The 22,108-nt window shown below is 33.6% G+C and overlaps 6 protein-coding genes across 6 annotated transcripts in view; 3 read left to right on the top strand and 3 right to left on the bottom strand.

The window, feature by feature from the left end:
- The window catches only part of LOC100642019 (ubiquitin carboxyl-terminal hydrolase 14-like), an 8,542-nt gene extending 2,843 nt beyond the window's left edge, over window positions 1-5,699 (top strand). Inside the window, exons 9-15 of the mRNA XM_019998044.1 lie at window positions 198-358; window positions 790-960; window positions 1,170-1,280; window positions 1,602-1,698; window positions 2,090-2,197; window positions 5,059-5,133; window positions 5,484-5,699. Coding sequence (XP_019853603.1) covers window positions 198-358; window positions 790-960; window positions 1,170-1,280; window positions 1,602-1,698; window positions 2,090-2,197; window positions 5,059-5,133; window positions 5,484-5,554 — 794 coding nt within the window. The 3' untranslated portion in view covers window positions 5,555-5,699. The remainder of the gene's footprint in view (window positions 1-197; window positions 359-789; window positions 961-1,169; window positions 1,281-1,601; window positions 1,699-2,089; window positions 2,198-5,058; window positions 5,134-5,483) is intronic.
- Window positions 5,700-8,265: 2,566 nt separating this feature from the next.
- On the bottom strand, window positions 8,266-10,116 carry LOC100641384 (transcription elongation factor B polypeptide 1). The gene is made up of 3 exons (XM_011406447.2): window positions 9,848-10,116; window positions 9,393-9,441; window positions 8,266-8,768 (listed from the first exon to the last, which is right to left on the bottom strand). The coding sequence occupies exons 1-3, from the start codon at window positions 10,023-10,025 to the stop codon at window positions 8,627-8,629; spliced, it is 369 nt and encodes a 122-aa protein (XP_011404749.2). The 5' UTR covers window positions 10,026-10,116; the 3' UTR covers window positions 8,266-8,626.
- Window positions 10,117-10,162: 46 nt separating this feature from the next.
- LOC105313214 (O(6)-methylguanine-induced apoptosis 2-like) lies at window positions 10,163-13,557 on the top strand. The gene is made up of 5 exons (XM_019998055.1): window positions 10,163-10,310; window positions 11,142-11,341; window positions 11,645-11,787; window positions 12,581-13,152; window positions 13,419-13,557. The coding sequence occupies exons 1-5, from the start codon at window positions 10,190-10,192 to the stop codon at window positions 13,484-13,486; spliced, it is 1,104 nt and encodes a 367-aa protein (XP_019853614.1). The 5' UTR covers window positions 10,163-10,189; the 3' UTR covers window positions 13,487-13,557.
- A 10-nt stretch (window positions 13,558-13,567) lies between these two features.
- LOC109582956 (uncharacterized) lies at window positions 13,568-16,287 on the bottom strand. Its single transcript, XM_019998054.1, has 11 exons — window positions 16,025-16,287; window positions 15,769-15,870; window positions 15,618-15,701; window positions 15,489-15,572; window positions 15,278-15,433; window positions 14,714-15,232; window positions 14,566-14,666; window positions 14,360-14,515; window positions 14,084-14,303; window positions 13,992-14,042; window positions 13,568-13,946 (listed from the first exon to the last, which is right to left on the bottom strand). The coding sequence occupies exons 3-11, from the start codon at window positions 15,670-15,672 to the stop codon at window positions 13,609-13,611; spliced, it is 1,680 nt and encodes a 559-aa protein (XP_019853613.1). The 5' UTR covers window positions 15,673-15,701; window positions 15,769-15,870; window positions 16,025-16,287; the 3' UTR covers window positions 13,568-13,608.
- A 224-nt stretch (window positions 16,288-16,511) lies between these two features.
- On the bottom strand, window positions 16,512-18,119 carry LOC109582947 (uncharacterized). Its single transcript, XM_019998043.1, has 5 exons — window positions 18,093-18,119; window positions 17,511-18,038; window positions 17,125-17,303; window positions 16,813-17,001; window positions 16,512-16,718 (listed from the first exon to the last, which is right to left on the bottom strand). Exons 1-5 carry the CDS (start codon window positions 18,100-18,102, stop codon window positions 16,512-16,514), a joined length of 1,113 nt encoding a protein of 370 aa, XP_019853602.1. The 5' UTR covers window positions 18,103-18,119.
- Window positions 18,120-18,136: 17 nt separating this feature from the next.
- LOC100641768 (2-hydroxyacyl-CoA lyase 1-like) overlaps window positions 18,137-22,108 on the top strand; it is an 8,194-nt gene continuing 4,222 nt past the window's right edge. Inside the window, exons 1-10 of the mRNA XM_019998060.1 lie at window positions 18,137-18,314; window positions 18,364-18,404; window positions 18,693-18,773; window positions 19,275-19,347; window positions 19,519-19,596; window positions 19,729-19,823; window positions 20,238-20,350; window positions 20,585-20,720; window positions 21,048-21,153; window positions 21,456-21,539. Of these exons, the coding sequence (XP_019853619.1) occupies window positions 18,162-18,314; window positions 18,364-18,404; window positions 18,693-18,773; window positions 19,275-19,347; window positions 19,519-19,596; window positions 19,729-19,823; window positions 20,238-20,350; window positions 20,585-20,720; window positions 21,048-21,153; window positions 21,456-21,539 (960 nt within the window). The 5' untranslated portion in view covers window positions 18,137-18,161. The remainder of the gene's footprint in view (window positions 18,315-18,363; window positions 18,405-18,692; window positions 18,774-19,274; window positions 19,348-19,518; window positions 19,597-19,728; window positions 19,824-20,237; window positions 20,351-20,584; window positions 20,721-21,047; window positions 21,154-21,455; window positions 21,540-22,108) is intronic.

Below are 22,108 nucleotides of genomic sequence, written 5' to 3'. Positions count from 1 at the left end.
TAGGGAGGAAGGGAGGGAGGGAGGGAGATTCCTACAATATGTCATACCATACGCATGTATGTAGCTAATAATTTTTAAAGATAAATATTTTGACAATTTCTAAATTTTTGGTACATATAATTGTCCTATTTTGGTCAAACTTTTTCCTTCAAAAACTTACAAGAAAATTAAAAAATATATATATATATATATACCAGTAAACTACTCTTTATTGTACATTGTAGATGTTAAATTGCAGCATAGTTACAAGTGCCTTGAGAGTGAGGATGAGATGGAGACTATGGAGTTTGAGGACAGTCTCCAGTTGTCGTGCTTCATTGAACAAGAAGTGAAGTACTTGCATACCGGAATAACTAAAGTAATACGATCATTATTAATAAATTATTAATAAATTGAACTGCAGTTAGTTTGAATGTGTAGTAGCAGCAAGAGTACATAATATTAATTCTTGGTAGCAGTAATAAAGAATTTGTAAATACCTTTTAATTTTAAAGCTACATGTACATTGCTGCTAGTTTTAACAATAAATTTTAGATGATTAATGTAACTAGAAATGGGATATTTAAGGACATCTAGGGCTAAGTATGAGAGACGAACAGCTGGAAATGGCAGATTTCAGTAGAACTAGATCAAATACATTGTATGGGAGACGAAATGGCTCCTAAACTCCCTCTAGATCTAACAGACAGTGTATACATGTACATGTACTACATGTACATGTACATGTACTAGTATATACATGTATATCGTACATACATATATATGCACATCTCTCCTCTCTCCGCCTAGGGTTTAAAAGGTACCATAGAGAAGGCCTCTCCGACATTATCAAGAAATGCTAGCTATCAGAAAGTGTCTGCAGTGACTAGGCTGCCGGCCTACCTCACAATCCAGTTTGTGAGGTTCTTTCACGGCCGATCAGGGGCATCAGAAGATCTCGTATCAAAGAAAATCCTAAAAGTTTGCATTTATTAAATTTTATTTATTTATACACGTACAGTATAGTCTCTCTTAATGGAGGCTCTCTATAGCGTACACCTCCATTTAACGGACAGCACCTAGTGTACCAATTACATTCCTTACTGTATAAAATAACCTCCACATAAAGGACGCCTCTGCATAACAGAGACACTCTTCATGTACATTTATTCTCCTTTTTTGTCTCTTAGGATGTCAAATTTCAATTACATTTTGATGCGTTTGATTTCTGTTCTCCTGAACTTAAAGAAAAGATGCTCCCAATACGTAGGAAGTATAAAGAAGTTGAAGATCGCAAAATGGTACACATATAACATATATGTACATGTACATGCATGTATACATAATTTAAGTTATGCATGTACATGTATCATATTAAGCTATTCTCTAATAAAAGCCTATCTCAATTAGAAGCCTGAGAGCTACATGTACATGTACATGTACATTTACATGTATAAAAGTATAGAAGATCCATCAAACATTCACATGTATAAATCAAAGACAGAAAATACATGTAGAAATCCAGGCTTCTACATGACAGATTTACAATACATGTGTATGTACATGTACATGTACATGTACATACACATGTATATGTTATTATCTCTCTCCTTCTCTCAAAGGCTATTCAAGCTAAGAGGATCACGGAGGGTGTGATAGGGAAGGACTCTTCAAAGGAAGCTAGTCATGTCCTGTATGAACCATACAGCTTCCGTGAAGGTACAATACATGTACATGTACATGTACGTGTAAATTAATAAAATACACATGTACTTTGAAGTGCCTTGTTAAATATAATTATGTAAAATACCGTATAGGGAAAAATTTTGCAAAGATCTTCAAAAATCTATTTTATGATTTTGTACTTTTTGAGCATCTTGAACCGTATTTAATTGATTTTTGTGAATTTTTAAAAAAGACATGAAATTTAGGAAATTTTTCCACTATATGGTAGGATCTTACATTTTGCATAACTCTAGCCTCTTGAAAGTTTTCTGCTACATGTACATGTACATGTACATGTAAATGTGTGTGTTATTCGTTATTTTGTATGTACATCTATTTTAACACACACACACACACACACACACACACACACACACACTAATAGATCCAGGTAGTAACAACAGTGGATACTATGAACTGATAGCAGTCCTCACTCACAGAGGAAGGAGCTCATCCTCTGGACATTATGTAGCCTGGGTTAGGAAGCAACCTGGTGAGTGGGCGTTAGTTAATGAGCACACTTTTACCTTGTGAGAGAAATGATACCTGTACTATAGTACAGGGACTTTGACCCAATTTTTAGCAACTTTAAAAATTCGTAAAAAATATAATTTTGATTGGAATCAGCTCAAACTTTCTACGCAACATAAGAACATGTATATGTATTAGATAAAGTTATAAAAATTGAGAATTCTCTACTTTTCATTTTTTGCAAAATTTGGCCTGTGACCCTGTACTACTTTGGCCTGATTTTGGAGCAACTTTAAAAATTCATAAAAAATCTAAATTTGATTGGAATCAGCTCAAACTTTCTATGCAACATAAGTACATGTATATGCATCAAAAAAGTTATAAAAATAAAAAATTTTATACTTTTCATTTTTGATGAAATTTGGCCAAAATCCCTGTACTATAGTACAGGGGCTTTGGCCTGATTTTGGAGCAACTTTTAAAATTCATAAAAAATCCAAGCTTGATCGGATTCAGCTTAAACTTTCTACACAACATAAGAACATGTATGTGTATCAGAAAAAATTATAAAAATAGAGAATTATCACTTTTTTAATTTCCGCAAATTCGGCCTGAGACTATGTACTATAGTGCACTATAGTGCAGAGACTTTGACCAGATTTATGAGCAACTTTAAAAATTCCTAACAATACAATTTTTATTGGAATTAGCTAAAAATTTTTGCACAACATACAGTACATTATGTGCAAGTTAAAGTACATCTACATGTATGTGAAAAAATTATATATAAACTCATTTTGACAAAATATCCTGTACTATTATAGTACATCTACATGTACGTGGTTTTTGGCCAATTTCGGGAGCAGCATTAAATTCATGATATCCCTTCTATCTTTGTTCTGAGTATTAACCTTTCAACAAATGTTTATATTTTACCAGGCTCTTGTTGACTACTAATTAATGATTGAATCCTCTCACTGTCATTCTTTCCTCACTGTTAATTACTGTTAATTACTGTACACTACTGTCACTGTCAATGCTGTTCACTGTCAATGTGAATTAGTTTTTGTTTTCTGCATTCATAATTAGCCCCGTTTACACAAAGTGACTTACTGTATAGCTTGAAATGTCCGTGGTTTAATTTTTGTGGTTGACAGTTTACATAGCCGTAAGGGGATGGCACTTCAATGATTTCCTGGGTTAAATTTCGTGGGCAGCCCCACAACTACGAAAACCACGAAATTTACATTCCACGAAAATTTCAAGCTATACAGTATCTAAACCACCTCAGGTAGGTGGTTTGAAATAATCAAACTGGTTTAAGTACTGAACCAGCTGTATTTTGTGTGCAATGTAGCATTGTAAACTGATCCAACCATAGTTAAGTGTGGACACAATTAAGCTGATTTCCGAACCGCTCTGATCCAAACTGGTTTTTAGTGTAAACAGGGCTAATTTTATTCAAGTGTGTCTCTATAAAAGGATTGCAGCTGTGTTGCTTATTTAGTCAAAAGAAGGACAATACTATCAACTTATTCAGTATAATAACTACTCCTCCTGCTACCCTTATCAAGTACACCCTATTCTTCTTTCTTGTAGCTTCTGTCTCCAGTGCAGGACTTTTCAAACGCTATGCTGCTCCTAAGCAAAGTCAATGTGAAGCCCAGCTGAACAGCACTCTACCACAAACTTGCAATCGCTTTCTTCTTGATAGTTCTCATGTAGGGACTTTTAGATTAGAATCAGAAAATGCAACTTATGCTCAGAACTGTGTCTCTGCCTGCACTGATCCTATTATACAATTTCATAAATGCAATAATCCAAGTTTTTCTGACTTATACATCATCCACTTACAAACATATATTTGTGGACTTGAGAATGGAGAATACTGCCCTGTTATATATAATCGTGTGGGTATTGATAATCTTCCTTTAAGTTGCCTTTCTGGAAATCCATTGGTCTGCAACAGTGTAGATTGTAATAATCAGCTCAGTCAATTCTCTTCAGTTATGGGTTGCTGTGCTATTGGTGAATTTCCTAATACTGTGAACTGTACTGTAACTTTTGCTCCTGCTTGTCTTTCTGGGATTGTAAATACCACTATTTCACCTACCGCATCTACCAGCACTACTTCTACTGGGACTAGTATTTCTGCCACCAGTATTCCTATTACCACTGGTACTTCTACTAGCACTAGTGCAGCTACCACTACTAGTACTCCTACCAGCACTACTTCTACTGGTACTAGTCCTGCTATTGGGTTGTACCCTTTTGCTGGTCTCTCAATGATAGCTCTTGCTATCCTTGGACTTATTCTCTTTTAATGATAAACTTAACTAAATGCTAAGACTAAAATGTATATACCATAGTAGTGAATACTTATGCTGTAGTGTAGAGTGGTATTGCACACACACAAAGTTAGGGATCTTAGTTAATACATTATTGATATTGTTATTACTATCATTTTACATGCAGTTTGGTGATATTTTTAATAATAATTTTTGCTGATTAATGAAATAATTATGTTGAGCACAATTAGTTATTATGATATTATATCCTGAGCCATGCATTGATGCATTGTCTTTAGTCAGAAAAACTCAAGCAATTTTTTGCGCAACACAAGAACAATTGTATTAAAAAGGGGAGAATTTTCTAGTAGCAATTTTTTGCTGAAATACTAGATTGCATGGAGCCCATGGCCATTGAACAAATTTTGGAGTGTATTTTTCACTTCTTCTAGGAAGGTTTTACTACTAAAGAAACTGTCATGTTTTTAATGAACTCAAATTAAAAACTGGTTGAGCCCGTGTACATATACATGCATAACATTTTTGAATGTTTATTTGTAAAAATTTTATCATTTTTTCGTATCAAATGCTGTAGGTCAATGGTTTAAATATGATGATGATGATGTCACGATGGTAACAGATGAAGAAATTAAAAAACTATCAGGAGGAGGTCAGTAAAATAATTTTAACTCTCTCCCTTTCTCTCTCTCTCATGTCAGCATTTTAGCTCAAACTTCTTGCATGCATGTACATGTACATTATATGCCACAGAAGCATTGATCTGTATCACATCACAAAATAGAACTAAAATTGAGAATTTGTCAAAAAATTTTTGGTGAAATCAACATTACAAGGGTTGAGATGTTTCCTCAGTATTTTTTGAATGCCCATAACTAAAAGTAATCAGCTCAAAAGATTATGCATAGTATAATATTGGCTCATAGTGATAACCTGACATGTACATGTACTGTATGTTTGTTCATTAGCTCATTCCATGTGCACATTAAATTTCAATCATAGGGGATTGGCATATGGCATATATACTGGTGTATGGCCCTAGACCACTTGAAATAGTCAAAGAACAGCAATGAAACAAGAGTACTAGTTGACACACACAATTTAAACTGTCAATTACGACTGATAAGTGTATGTGTGTTTATAGCATTGTTATTATTATTATTGTTATTATTATTATTATGATTATTTTCAATTATAAAGTTGTTGTTGTTGTATGCTCAATGTCAGTTCATAACAAATGGACTATGATGTTTCCTCAGTCCTTATTACTATTATTATTATTTAATTAAAAACAGTGTCCCAAGTATAGCCATCACAGCAATAGAATGCTAGGCTTAAATCATGTACTCAGTATAATATCTACTCAATCATTTAGTCTCACTAGTCAGACTCTAATTTACCGAATAAGAGTCTGGTGCCATGCCTAATATCAACTCATGTTTTCAATGTTTTGTTTTGCGTGGGCAAAGAATGTTAATCTCTATAAACTATAGACATATGACACCAGACTCTTATTTGGTAAATTAGAGTCTGGCTAGTGAGACTACCAATCATCTTTATTAAATTTTAACTGAAAAATTAAAATAAGAGCAAATGACATGTATAGTAAAGACTATTATAATGTGTGTATATAAAAAGACTGCATGACGAACTGTCATTCATGCACTAAGTTGTAGTAGCTATGTACACAGAAAATAAATAAGCGTGTACTAACTGATAATAATAATAATGTCCCATGGTAGGCAGTAGTTACAGAATTTTTGTTCCGTTGCAGTAAAACACTAACGTAGCATCATTTCTATAGCTGCAGTAACTAGAAGTGGCATTAGTTTGATACATACGGGTGCTTCCACTGCACCAAAGGTATAGCCTATCTCCAATGTTATTTGATACATGTGTTCCAGTTAAATTTACTCTGCCATGTTTATTCAGTGCTATTCTGATGCCATTGTTGTTGTTGCCAATAGCCAAAACGTTACAGAAGTATATGTTGATTTTTCCATTACTTCTTATGTTTATTCCGATCCTAGATCGATGTTTATTTGATGTAATCACGTCTTGTAGTATTATCCTACCAGTGTTATGATGAATACCTATACAATTGCGTGTAGGTTTCTCATCACACGTAAACTTTGAATGTGATATTGTAACAGTTGAAAATACACTGGAAGGTTTTGCATTATAAAAATGAGATTGACTGGCACTAATGTTAGTAATGATTGTTGCAATATTATCAATTAAAGATAAGAGGCTGCATTTAATAGCAATACCTTCAATATTGACTGTACTGCAATCCTTTATCCTGATCATCAAAGACTCCTTAGTACATTTGATTACTGGTGGATCGGTCCCTTGTCCTTTAAGCTTGACAGTGTCCAGTTTCTGAAAGATAAGATGAGCATGCAGCTCGTGCTCTCCTGGTAGAAATATTAGCATAGTGTTTGGAGGCCAGTCAGTCTTGTTTGTGTAATGGGAGAGTGTGTGGCAAAGTTCTCCACTGCAACTATGCTGCTTGCTGTTAACATAGTAAACACTAGACCTCCTCCTGCTGCTTTTTGAAGCTAATACTTCACCAGATGATAGAGCACCACCAGAGACAAAGAGGAGAAGAAGTAGAGTGACAATCATGATATATATAGCCTCTAAAAATTAGCAAAATGATAGTAATGTTGCTAGCTTTGTGGCTACTTTACAAGTCAGGCCAGTTGTTGTGCTAGATCATGAGCTAAAGGAAGTAAGTATATTCCCCTTGCAGCAATACCAAATTTGTCATGCATGACTATACTCAAGAGTACATACTCTGTACTGCAAGAGAGTTACATATATTCATATACATACATTCATATAAGCATAAGGTAAGGTGCTATGCCCCATTAGGTTCTCATAAAACACACACAGAGCTAATAATATACTCACTACTGCTACACATCATAAAGTTTGATTCAATTGATTCACTTTATTGATCATTTCAAGGAAACTCCAACTATCTAAGATAATTGAAATATTTTAATTCCAAGTCCCACACTACTTTAAAGCAGGTCAAATTTCCACATAGTCAGAAAATGTAATAAAAATAGCAGAGCCAATTTAAAATATCAAAAAATTAAAAAAGAGAACACCATTAATTTTAGAGCCAAGAAACCATGGGACTGTACATGCTTTGTTTCTACACAACATACCGTATGGCTCCAAACTTTCGTCAGTCAAAATTTTTGTCAAATTCGTCAGGTATTTTGGCTTGACAAATTTTATAACCGACAAAATTTTTGTTCCAGGTGGGTAGTATGCAAATTAATAACAAAAATTTTATTGGCGAAAATTAATTTTGACAAGAAATTAAGATTTCGACGAAAATGAAAATTTGGAGCTATACAGTAATCATTTCATCCACCTCCAATCAATGAAGAGGAGGGAGGTTCCATTCATGTGCATCTTCCCATCAATTGACCAACTGCAGGTGTCTGCAATCATACCAAGGGTTTATCACAATCATTAATTATCACAAAACTGCCAGGGCCAAAGCCCTTACAAAAATTTTTTCCATTAGATAATAATCATAGAGCTTATTTTGTAGCTTATCAATTCAATTGGTTATGTTTTATAAATGGCATAAACATTGTCATAGCATTGTGGGTCTCCAAATAATTACAATTACTTCCTGTGATGTCATAACCCAATTAATTAACACTATGATAATACTTGAGCATAATTATATCAGAATTCAATATTCAAAGCAATCACCTCAAAATTACAATTAGCTCAAGAATATGTACGTTCAGCAGGCTCATGTTCTTAAGATAGGATAAGAAGGAATTATAATAATAACAAAAACTGGACGACAAATGAATGAATAAAACACAAAAATGGTCCCGATACTATAAAGGAAAGAAAATCGTAAGTACATATACATGTGCTCTCTCAACTCCATTCACTTCTAACACAAAAAAAGAACGCAAGTACAAGACTCACATAAACACCAAAATACTGTGCATAATAATAATAATAATAATAATAATAATAATAATAATAATAATAGTATTAATAATAATAATAATAATAATAATAATAGTATTAATAATAATAATAATAATAATAATAATAGTATTAATAATATAATAATGAGTCTCTTGTATGTGTATTAGTCTCTAGCAGTCAAGGAAGTTAGCTGCCATCAGTAGCTCCAGAGCAATCTCTCTTGCAATGGGGAACTCTGGTATCTCAGTGCTGCTGTTAGTATAACGAACCTTGTACGTGAAATACTGGCAGACTTTAGCTAATATGTGTGACCTGTGGGAGGGAGAAAAGAGGGAGAGGGAGAAGAGAGGGAGAGGGAGAGGGAGGGAGGGGGAAGAGGAGGGAGAGAGGGAGAGAGAGAGAGAGAGAGAGGGGGGGGGAGGAGAGAGAAGAGTAACATATGAGGCTACACAGAAAAAGAAAGATTTAGAAAGTGAATTAAGCATTTGTTCTATGATGTGCTAAGGTGAAGTTTATAGCTTATATAACAAGGTTTTTGATCTTATTGTGTTGCCTTTTGCTTGCATGATAGTGTCATTAGTGTCACTTTCATGTCACAAGTGCTAATGCTAAATTTTAATACAGTCATAACATGCCCTGCATTATTAATAATTTTGTAACAGAATTTAGCAATACTATTAAATGATAATAATAAATTCTGTACTTTGAACATGGTATAAGAAATAGGTTCTTTTTGGGCAAAATAAACTAAAATTAATTTTTTTAGTTGATGCTCTTAGGATAAAATGACACTTAGGATTAGGCCAGCAATACATGTAAATACAGTAAAAATATGTTGTTAACACTAGCCATTAATGTTAACAGCACAAAATAAGGAAATGGAATTAATACTCAAGTTCAAAAAATAATTGCACTATATTATTTAAAGACGCTCACGGTATTTCTCTAAAATTAACTTCGTTGCTTTCAGATTCCTCAAACTGACCTAAAATAAAAAAATAAAAACACAAGATGACACCTTCAAGTTTTGTACATTCAGACAACTCCATTATGACTTTATAAACCCTTGTAATACTGTATAGCGCAAACTTTTTAAGGGCTATAAAGTTCGTGAATTTTGCAATTTTTCAAGATTCGCAAAAATCAAATTAATATGGTACAAGATGGCAGACAGCATAAATTTGCAAAATATTAAATCCACAAAATAAATTTTTAGGCTAATTCACAAAATTTATAGCAGTCAAAACTATTGCACTATACAGTACATGAGCAAGTACAAAAAGTACATGTACATGTATAATGACACATTAACTTGACCACAAACAAATTTCCCCATGCCACCATTTAACAATGGCTGCATGTATTCTTTTTACAAGTTCCGTTAGTCTCACCTGGCCCGCTGAGTAAAGCTTTAACGGTCCCTGAAGTAAGTGCGTGGTCTCTCTTGATGATAAATTCATGGCCGTCAGAGGCTATCAGCTTTACGTACATTGCGTTGGGGCCCTCCATACCAGGATTGACCTCGCCGCCGTCTTCCTTCTTCATTCCACTACCGTCAACATCAGCCATATTAAAATCCAGGAAAGAAACAGAGAGACAGAGACCAAAGACCTTACTCACTCAAGAGGAGGAGGAGAATCAGGGATATGAATTTGATCATGTGATTATCACGTGATGTTTCAAACAGGTGTAATTATAGGCGGGGCTAATGGTGTTTCTATGGTAACACTAACATGTCGTTCGTCGGTGGAGAAAGTCGAGGTGAGAGTCTTGTTGCTTCGAGGCAGCTCAGCTTGAGTCTTTTATCTTCCTCTGGGATCATTCCAAGAAAAAGAAAAAAGAAAATATACAAAGGTAGACAGGTTTTAAGTACATAAATTTATTATTTAAAATTTAAATGCATAAATTAACTTTATGAGTTGATTGCAATGTGGGCTTCCCTACTTTCTCACAAAGCATGCTAAGTGAACTAAACAACATGAGATTCATGAGCTCAATACAGTCTGTGGCATTTTGGAGTAACTTTAAAAATCGTAAAAAATCCAATTTTGATCAGAATTAGCTCTAACTTTCTACGCAACATAAAAACATGTATATTGCATCAGAAAAAAAATATGAAAATGGAGAATTCTCTCCTTTTCAATTTTGGCAAAATTTGGCTCGAGACCATGTACTATAGTACAGGGACTTTAACCCGATTTTGGAGCAACTTCAAAAATTCATAACAAATTTAATTTTGATTGGATTCAGCTCAAACTTTCTACACAACATAAGAACATGTATATAAATCAGAAAAAATTATAAAAATTGAAAATCCTCTACTTTTCATTTTAAATGAAAAGTAGAGGATTTTCAATTTTTATAATTTTTTCTGATTTATATTAGTGGCGAAACCCTTTGGCCTGATTTTTAGTAACTTTTAGAATTTTGGAAAAAATCTAAATTTTGGCTCAAAATTACACAATGACTGACATTCATATGTACATACATGTATGATATAAAATTTTCTCCTAGCAATTTTTGAAAAATATACCTTGTACATGTATAGTACACACTGACTGCATTAGCACTGTTTCAAAATCCTGCGGTAAACCTTGATTGCAATCATTGTACATGTATTATACTAATTCTATTTTACACAAATACAATTTAATTCTCAAACATTTATACTATAATTACCTACAGCAACCCATCAGAGATCATCTCCAGCAACCACAGCATCAATACCAAGCAAATACAGAACATACTTCACTCCTTGCAATGAGAGGAAAGGGTTCAACTGCCAGTCTACAAGGTTTACACCAGAGACTGATGATCATCCAGGACCAGGGCACTATCCTTTCTTTCAATCATCAATGACAGTTCAAGAGGAATCACTATCAAAGGTGAATGAGGATCTAAAATATTGATAGCTTTAGCGAAGGGTTTTTGTGATGCATGTATATGAAAATTTATAGACTTTTGTCACCTTGGAAAAGAACAAAAGACTTTATTATAGAAGAAGAAAAACTTTTTGAGTACTTTATTAGCAAAAGAAATTAAAGAGCTTCACTAAAAGGTGGCATCAGCCAAAAAACCATCCATACATCTACATGTAGTTTTTCCAGAAATGATTTTGTGCATGCATGTACATGTACAATACTTAGCATAGATGATCTTTGCATGTACATGTGCATTCTATTTAATAGAGAGGTACTGGTGGATTTGCATCTAGAGCAAAAAGGTTCTCAAAGACAAGATCACTGGACAGTAGCATGGTTCTTGGACCAGGGGCTTATAATCCTATAATACCATCAAGACGAGTTGACTTCAACAGAACTGAAGCTAGCAGGTTACATGTACATGTACATGTATATACTGCACATGTATAGACCTTTCCCACCAATGCAGAGTTTAGCAATGAATATCATTAACGAGCCACCATGTTGTGGGATAGATGTACAGAGACGAATGGGCAAAAGTGACTTTTCCCATTTTCCTTATAAATGCAAGCTCTGGTTCACACAGAAATGCTCATTGCACATTTGTTGTATAATTTTAGTTATCATACTGCAATTTGGTCTTTGCTTTCGCAGTTATCTTGGAGAAAATAAAGAAATAGTGCTTTTAACCCATCCATCACTGTACATCAATCCCACAAAATGGCGGCTCGTTAATGATATTCATTGCTAAACGTACAGTGGTGGGAAAGGTCTATAGTATTACAAATGTCAAATACACTTTACATGTAGCCTAAAATTGCACTATGTATGTGTACCTGCAGATTGTGAGTCAACATGTCCCACAAATCATGCTCAGTGAGCTCCTTTATGAGCTGACAAGCATTTTTGAATAATTTTAAAAATTCGTAAAAAGTCCAATTTTGTTCTGAATTATCCCAAACTTGCTACACAACATAAAAACATGCATGTATCAGAAAAAAGTATAAAAATAGAGAATTTGCTTTACCAATTTCTGGAAAAATACCCTGTATAGTACACATAAATGCATATCCCAAAACCCTGCTGTGAAGTTTGATACCAGACTAGCTTATTTGTTCCTTATATTTAAAATTTTATTGGGATAATTTTCACCACTCAAATCATGCATGCATAAATTACTGTAATTAATGTCTTCATTTACAGGACGTTCCATACTTCAGTACTAACAGAAGATCCACTCACTCCTCGTCCTGTGGCAAACACAGGCCCAGGCCCTAACACATATCACGTATCAGACACTCCGACTAAAACAAGCAAACTAATAACAGGAGAGGCAGTCTTCAAGAGCAAGACAGAGAGAGGAGACTGGAAAAAGAAATCAACCAACCCAGGGCCAGGGGATTACAGTCCTTACGAACGAGCAGCAGCGACTAGTGGCAGAAAAACTGCAAACTTTCAATCAAAAACAAAAAGGGATTTATTATCGCTGACCGGCACGGGAATCGATAACCCTGGCCCTGGACATTACTTTAAGACAACCTCCACTAAAACAAAGTACAATTTGATTCCATACCACAAACAGAAACACTATCTGTGCATATCAGCACCAGCTATTCCACTCCCTCCCTTACCTCCTCTCCCAGGACCTGGCCATTATGAGGTGGCACCTAGTGGTAGCTCGGAAGACAGTACTCAGTTAGTAGGTGGAGCTGTTTTTAAGAGTAATAGTAGCCGTTGGAAAGGAGAGGATCCACTAGTACATCAACCAGGACCAGGTATTGTATAATTATATCATGTTCTTTCTCAATTTATATTATACACTGCACACATCTTTTAAGCTAGAATATGTACATGTACTGCATGTACAATGTGCAAGCAATAATTATTTGCATTATAAACAGCAATAAATTTTTTTAAAACAAGCTTACATGTACATGTACATGTATTATGAATCATACACTTGCATTAATTTGTATATCAGTCACTGTATGTCTAGCTCTCTCTTTCATTCACAAATCCTTTTCTCTCTTTCTCTTTTTAGGTGACTATGATCCTAAAGCTATTGGTAAGCAATCATTCCTATACAATTGGACACACAAATGGATATAGTGATAAGAATAATGATTATAATAACATGTAATAAAATTATTATTCCAATTAAAAGTATCATATTAAAATAACATTAATGAAAGTTGAAATAATAATAAAAAAGGTCATGTTAGCACGTACTATTACAATGATTTATATTGTTCATATTTATTAATCATATCATCATACAGTTTGTTAGCTAGTATGGTATCTTCATCTTTGAGTATTTCTAAAATATACTCAAAAACCTTTCCCTCTTGTTGTACAGAGTCTTTAATAATGTCAAGTAGTTGATCCATTCTCTGGTCAGTGGTACGTCCACTGTGTTCATCAGTGGTTTTCTTCTTTTGTCTATTATTTATTATCTTCTTCTCTAATAACTTCTCTGCTAAGAAGTGAAGATCAATCCCACAGTGTTTGAAAGCTGAAATACATTCTGACATCACTCTATAAGCAACTTCTGGCATAACTGGTGCAATAACTAATAGATGAACATGAAGTTATTAATAGATAAAATAAACATTACTTTCTGCTCGTACACTTTCAGTTGCTGTGGCAGTAACAACTGTTCGAATGACTAATGATATTAACATAGTAATAATAATAAATAGCAATTACTTGGTGAAGGAGTAGCTGATAATAATTCATTCTTAGATACTTCAATATTCCATTGAACAGTAGATGCATCAGATGATGTTTGTATACCATCAATAGATAAAGCATGGGACATCTCATCAGCAACAAGTTCAGTCTTGGACTGATCAGGTTTTACTGATACTTGAATGTATGGAGGCTCAGCACTTGAACTGCTATAATCAACAACATTATTTTTACTTATCTAAGTTAGTAATAAGTAATGAATATAATGTAATCTATTTATTAATAAAAACTCACCAGTGGGGGATTGAATGGACTTATCTTCCAACCATCAATTGTATCTAAAGGAAAGTCTTTCACTTCAAGTGACTTGTCATCAGAAAATTGAAAATGAAAGCTTGATATCTGAGTACCCAGTAATGTCTCTATGCCAATGCTGTCTTCCTTTATCAACTAGTATTATAATACCAATAAATGTATGGTAAATGGTTATGTGGTGTCACCTTTTTTAAATGACCCATATTCTGTATTGCAGCTAGACTCATCATTGCCTTGTCAGTAAAACATTTTTTATAAATTAAAGCAAGACACTTCATGGCAGGAGCTGCAATGTATTAATGATAATCATCATAATATGAATATGAAAAGTACCTCTAGTAAAGGCTCTTACAGCATATCCTGCTACTCCAACAAGAGCAGCAACACCCATCACAATAGCAACCAGTGAGAAACTCTTCAATTCTATAGTACCAGTCTGAGACTCAGGTGAGAATGATCCTCCTGGTAACAACTCAAACTTAAAAGGGCCGCACTGTCTACCAGCTTGAACCTCAGCTTTTACAAAGCTCAGATATTCACTCTGAGATTCAGAGCTCAAATGAGCACAATGTACTAGCTCTACAGTCACTGGTTTATCCAGTTGAGGAACAGTAGGAGACACAGATATGTAACACACACTACTGATCAGATGTGTGCCTCCAGGGAACTCAAAATCTCCTCCCCATAGACCTTGAGCAGCAGCTTCATAGACAGTGCTATCCGCTGGAGAGAAAAGTCCATCAGGTAGAGAGAGTGTAAGACCACATTCATCCAACACTAACTCATGACTACTGTTAGCATTATACAGACAGACCTTCTTACCCAATGTTACCATACCATCAAATGGTAATTCTACAATAACAGATTATTAATACTTAAACAATAGGCTACACTAACCTGCTTTAGTCCAGTAGTCACATTGAATACTCTTAGTATCAGTTGAAATATCTTTCATTGACTGCAACTCTTCCTTTAGTTGTGACTCTTTCTTCATCAGTTTAGCTATCAGCATATCTTTGTCAGATACTTGAGCTTTAAGTTTCTCATTCTCTTCTACACAAAAAATAACAAAAGGTATTATCATACAGTAATACTATGATAGTTTTACCATTAGTTAAAGTTTTCTCCTCTGTCAGTGTGGCTATATAAGTTTCACTATCAACAACTTTAGCTTTAAGTTTCTCGTTCTCTTCTAATGAAAACTATACACTATATGGAGCAATACTGATAGTATTACCAGTTGAATTCTCATTCTTTTCCTCTAATTCTGATTTCTCTTCAGTCAGCATCATTATATTAGCTTTAAGTTTCTCAATCTCTTCTACATAAAATTCAATGTATTATCTCATCATTAGATATACAGTAATGTACTCATGGTATAACCTCACCAGTAATGTTCTTCCATTCTTGTATTGAACTCTTCACTTTAGAATCATCAACACTAGCAGGAGGAGGAGGAGTCTTAGTGTAAGTATCATCAGTAACATCACCTAACCAATACACATATACACTATTAACAACAATTAACAATCATGTCATAATGTGTCATTACTAATTAAATGTGTCAGATATATCACCTCTTAATGTAAAGTTTATTCACAAATCACAAAATAATAAACACACACACACAGTAGAGGACTATACCTTGCTGACTAGCCTCAAGGAGTGCTTCCTGCAGTGAGGTTTTATTTACTTCAAATACTCTTAACTCGTGTTGCAGTACTTGTATGTACTGCTGCTGTTGTACTTCCTTTTCTGTTGGATAGACTATAGAACAACGATCTTGCCACCATTGTCTTGTTTTAAGGAATGATTGATATTTGTGTTGATAGGCCTCTTTAGTAAGATCAGTAGAATCTAGTACTTCACTTACTGTCCATTGACCTTTAGTGAGAACTGAGAGAGAGAGAGAGGAGTGAACAAAGGGCAGTAGAAGGAGTATAAAAAGGAGGTAGAAAGCAAGAAAGAAAAGGTGAGAACATAGTAGAGATGAAATTATTAAAATAAAATAAAGAGAAGGTAAACAAATGAAGAAGAATAGACAAAAAGAAAATATTGATTTTTTGTATTGTAATTTAATGTTTAGATGTAGTATGTACATTATTTACTGGTTTATAACTATTACAATAGTTCAGTTCTTACCTAGCTCTATTAACATTGTAATATGATCAGTGATATAGTCAGAAAATGCTTGCTTTACTTCTTCTCCTGCATCTTTCAATTTAAATGTAGCTGCCCCAGCCCCACCCACTACCACCAACCACACACAGTCTGGACTCATCATTATTGATGATAAGGAATGACATCGTCTACCAGTAACAGATTCAGGTAGAACAATCTGTTGATATGATATAACATAACAATACAATGACTAGTAATAAGTGATATAACATGTTACTATACACTGATACTCACATACTGACATTACATACCTTACTCCACTGGTACTGACTGGTATCAAGTAACCAACTATCATTTACTAGTTGGCCACTTCCATCCTGTCCACCTATCATTACTAGTGTAGGTGAGTCACTGATGATACTAGTAATAGCATGACCACGTCTCACCACAGGCCACTGTACACTAGCAGGTACTACTGGTCCCTTAACACTCTCCCAGTGCTAGATAAAGACATTAATATAAAAACATTATTAATTATGCAGTACATCTATGTACATGAACTTAATGAATAATGATAATGCACAAGGTCATGCTCAAATTCAAGGATGAAGGATATCACTTACTATTGTAGCATCAGATTCAAGTTGACATGTATAGACATTATTAACAGGTAAAGGATATCCTTTATCATCAGTCACTGATCCACCAAACAAGACAGATTTATTATTACTGATCTTTGTAAGAGTAAAGGCAGAAGTAGGAGGACAACACTGTCCACTAATAGTTGGAATAATCCACTGTCCTAAAAGAGAAACATTATCATATTGTAGCATAGAAATAAAGAAACACATTATACTGTATAGCCAGAAAATTTAGTTTCAAATTTGAAAGCAACATGTACATCATGACATGATCAAAATTTTAACACCCAAACCTTTTTTTAGTCAATTCATCAAATTGAAACAATTCAATTTTCTGGCTATACTTCTGATTTAGAGCTGGATCTTACTTAGTGATAAATTCAATAAATTATGTTCATTAGTACGAACACGGCCATTATACATCTGATCATATTGATACTGTGATTGGTATGTAGTGGGTGTAGAGCCCGCTCCTCCTATTACTAGGAGGTATTCTGTACCCATAGACTCCATACACACCATACCACCAAACCCTCTCTTCATTACAATATCGCTACTAGACATTAACTTATTCCATTCATAAGTTAAAGTATTAAATAAGTTGACATCATTATGAAAGCAGACATCATGTCCACAGTAGCCGCCCATATAAAAGATGTCATTGTTTCTGACGGTACAGAAGTATGCCATAGGTCCTAGAGGAGGTGACGTTCCTCTGGTGACGTGAGAGGACCAACGACCAGTCCTAAAGTCCAGTCTGTCAATGGTGGAGTACAACTTCATCTTTTGAGGAGATTCGTGTACTTTTGGTCTGCCAGGTCTGTTCCCTCCCCATACAAACAGAGATTCTCCTACTACAGGAGCTGAATGCTGAGCTATAGAAGAAATGGATCTACCTACAAAAAGGGAAAACAGAAGAGACAGATAAAACATATTTACATACAGCTCACCTTCTGCCATTGTTTCAATCTCACATCTAGTCTTTCACGCCCTTTCATGAATATCATTAATTTGTCAATATGTCTTCCAGTGGTTCAGTGATATTAGCTGATAGTTTGAGAGCTCAAGGGATCCAGTACATGTTTGGTATAGTGGGTATACCTATAGTGGAGGTTGCTTATTCTGCACAGGCTGCTGGAATCAAATATATAGGAATGAGAAATGAGCAATCAGTTAGTTAATATAATCAGTATAATTCTCATAATTATTGCAATTCAATAGGCTAGTTATGCTGCTTCTATCATTGGATATCTCACTAATAGGTAAAAGTAATATTGATTATATGTAACTGTATTAAAGTCTGGAAGTATTTTTATGCTGTATAAAGTATGGCGGCACTAGTTTGTAAGGCAATGTGCCTAATTTTTTCGTCATTTACAAAGATATTTGGTCAGAAATTATGCTAAAGACTGTTTTTTTTCAACAAGATAATTTTTTGCATAAAATAATAGTCAACTGAAAGTTCCAGAAATTACCCATTTCACACATTAATTATAATACTGCAATATAATTCTAATTTTTGTTCTTTTTACTCATTCTCAATATGATAGACCTGGCGTTTGTCTAGTAGTACCTGGCCCAGGATTGATTCATGCACTGGCTGGTATTGTGAATGCATTTGTGAACTGTTGGTGAGTATAAATTGAATATAATAGTAATAATAACTAGATGAATGTAACATTGAGGGGGCGAGCATGAGCCATTGATTGACATTTTTTGACTAATGATTAAAATGAATAAATCAATCCAGTTCTTGGTTTTTTTAATTTAAATTTTATTATTTAATTTTATTTTTAAGTTCAATTATTAATTTTTTTAATTTCTTCTTTTATTTCTTTTTTATTTTTTTATTTAAAAAATGTTTTTAATTATTTTATTTTTCATTTATTTTTTGTTTATTTTTTATTTTTTGCTTTTTTTATTTTTATTTTTTATTTTTATTTTTTAATTTTTTTGTTTTTAAATTTTATTTGTTATTTTTATTTTTAAATTGTGTCTGTTTTCTTATATTAATGATGATGATGATGATGATGATGATGATGATGATGATGATGAAAATAATAATAATAATAATAATAAATAATTATTATTATTAATAATAATAATAATGATAATAAAGATGATGTTGATAGGCCAATGGTAGTTATCGCTGGTTCATTTGATCAGGATCAGGTCGGAATGGGAGGATTTCAAGAATGGAACCAAGTAAACATGAAAGAGAGAGGACATCAATTACACAATTTTGATTATTATTTTAAAAAATTAATTATAACCTTAATTATGAATATTCTAAAGCACTAAAATTACATTTAACGTTTATGAAAATTTCCTGCTATGAAGTACACTAACTGCAATATTAAATTAATCTTTTTATAGATTAGTTCGGTCCAGTCCAGCTGTAAGTTTTCTGCCAGAATAGAGACACTAGAGTCAATACCATACCTTATTGAGAAAGTAATAATTGTATATATACTACTGTACAACGTACATACATACACTTTTCTTGTCTTCTTTTTCTACTTTTACTCTCTAACCATCTCCTCTCCTATCTATTCTTTTTTCTTCTCTTTCTCTCTCTTCCCTCAGGTAGTAAGAACGAGTCTTTATGGTAGACCTGGTCCAACCTACATTGAGATACCAGGAAACCTTGTTAACGAACTGATGCCTGGTGATAATATCAGGTACTATAATCATACTACCATCACTACATCATCTTTGATATATCGTATAGCGGGTAATTTTCATGGTGCTTTATTTTTGTGGATTTTGTGGTTTTCAAGCTTCCCGCGAAATTGAAGTGCCATCCCCTTACAGGCTATGTAAACTGTCAACCATGAAAATTAAGCCACGAATTGCCCCACTAGTAACAAACCATGAAAATATATACCCACAAAAATATCCCACTATACGGTACATATAGATCTAGTAATCATGATTTACAGTGACATATCTATGTATGCATGTAATTTTAAACATCATTGTTATAGCAATTATTTATGAATTACATCTACTTGTGGGGCTAATGAATCTATTACTAATTATTATTGTTAATTTTGTTGTACATTACATGTAGTAATTACTATTCTTAATTTTAGTTATCCACCCTGTTGTCCGGACCCACCGCTAACATTATCAGACCCCCTGGATGTGAAAAATGCCGTTAAATGTTTGATGGAAGCTAAAAGACCACTCGTTATCATTGGGAAAGGTATGACTAGCAATGAATATTGATTGATATAAAACTGTAAAATTTGCCATTGAAATTCACAAAAATTTTCTCTATGACTGTACATGTACATATTGAATTTGAGAAGGCGACCTGATTTGAGCAATTTTAAATTGGTCAAGTTATAATTATACAGTATACTATTATCATTATTATTATTATTATTATTATTATTGTTGTTGTTGTTGTTGTTGTTGTTGTTGCTACTATTTTTAGGTGCTGCATATTCAAGAGCTGAACACGAGTTACGTCTGTTATTAGTAAGAGCTAATCTTCCTTTCCTCCCTACCCCAATGGGTAAAGGAGTCCTGCCTGATGATCATCCATTATGTGTGGCAGCTGCTAGATCAAGGTATTGTACAGTCTTTTTAATGTAAAGTCCTGGTCATTATTTAAAAGGAATTAGCTCAAATTTCTAGACAATATAAAGTACATGTACATCAAAAAAAATTATAACAATGGAAAATTCTCTTGAAGCCATTTTTAACAAAATACCCTGTACTATAGTACAGGGACTTTTGCCTGATTTTTGAGTAACTTTAAAAGCTCATAAAAAATCAAATTTTGGTTGGAATCAGCTCAAACTTGCTACACAGCATAAGAACATGTATATGTATTATCAAGAGTACAGTTTGTTGAAAGCAAAGTGCTATACTACAATACACTCTATCCTTTGTAGAGCACTCAAAGAAGCTGATGTCATACTATTAGTTGGTGCTAGACTCAACTGGATACTGCATTTTGGAAAACCGCCGAGATTTAATGAAAATGTTAAAATTATTCAAGTGAGAGATAAAAAATAAATTATTACTAATTGTATGAGGCTCAATAATTAATCTTTTTAATAATAACATCATGGTTGTGGATTGTGTCGCTAATAATAGATTGTGTTACCAATTATAGATTATGTTACTAATAGATTGTGTCACTAATAATTGATTATGTCATTAATAATAAATTGTGTTACTAATAATAGATTGTGTTACTAATAATAGATATGTTACTAATAATAGATGTGTTAATAATAATAGTTCATGTTACTAATAATAAATTGTGTTACTAATAATAGAATCCTTGCCCTTATTAGGTTGATATTAGTCCTGAAGAGATGAGTAATAATGTACCAGCTCATGTCATGCTCTGTGGAAATGCTAAATCAGTTATCAAACAAGTAAATAACGAAATTATAGTTATTTATGATTTTTTTAAATTTTAAAAGTAGAACATTTAATGACAATAATATTTACATCTTTGCATACATGTACATGTACATGTGTATGTACCAATTATATTAATTATTTAGGAATGTACACTGTGTACATGTATATACATGTACTTATACATGTATAGAGGTTCTGCGCGAGTCAATTAATTGATGCACTTCCTTGACAACCGTTGCTATCCGCCATGTTGGGTGTCTGAGAGCGCAATAATTAGCATGTGGGTGTAGCACTACAATGGTTCTTTTATCAGAATATGCAGCTAGCTTACCTCCTGCTGAAAAGAGTAGATATATAAATAAATTGGAGAGATGTAGAATGGAGAAAGATCCATATGTTGTGCAGGATGACTGGCACACAGAATGTGATAGGCTTCCTGACTTGGCTTGGCATGACATCACATCTTACATGGTGTGTACTCCTAGTCCATACACTAAGGAGTCCATTAAAGCAAGTTATTGGCATGCTATTAAAATAACTTATAAATAATAAAAATCATAGGCATGGAAAGGAATGTTAG

This window comes from Amphimedon queenslandica, unplaced genomic scaffold (genome assembly GCF_000090795.2).
Source record: "Amphimedon queenslandica unplaced genomic scaffold, v1.1 AMPQUscaffold_13343, whole genome shotgun sequence".
Classification (NCBI taxonomy): domain Eukaryota; kingdom Metazoa; phylum Porifera; class Demospongiae; order Haplosclerida; family Niphatidae; genus Amphimedon; species Amphimedon queenslandica.
The sequence above is the reverse complement of the archived record's forward strand: the minus strand, read 5'-3'. Positions and strand labels throughout refer to the sequence as shown.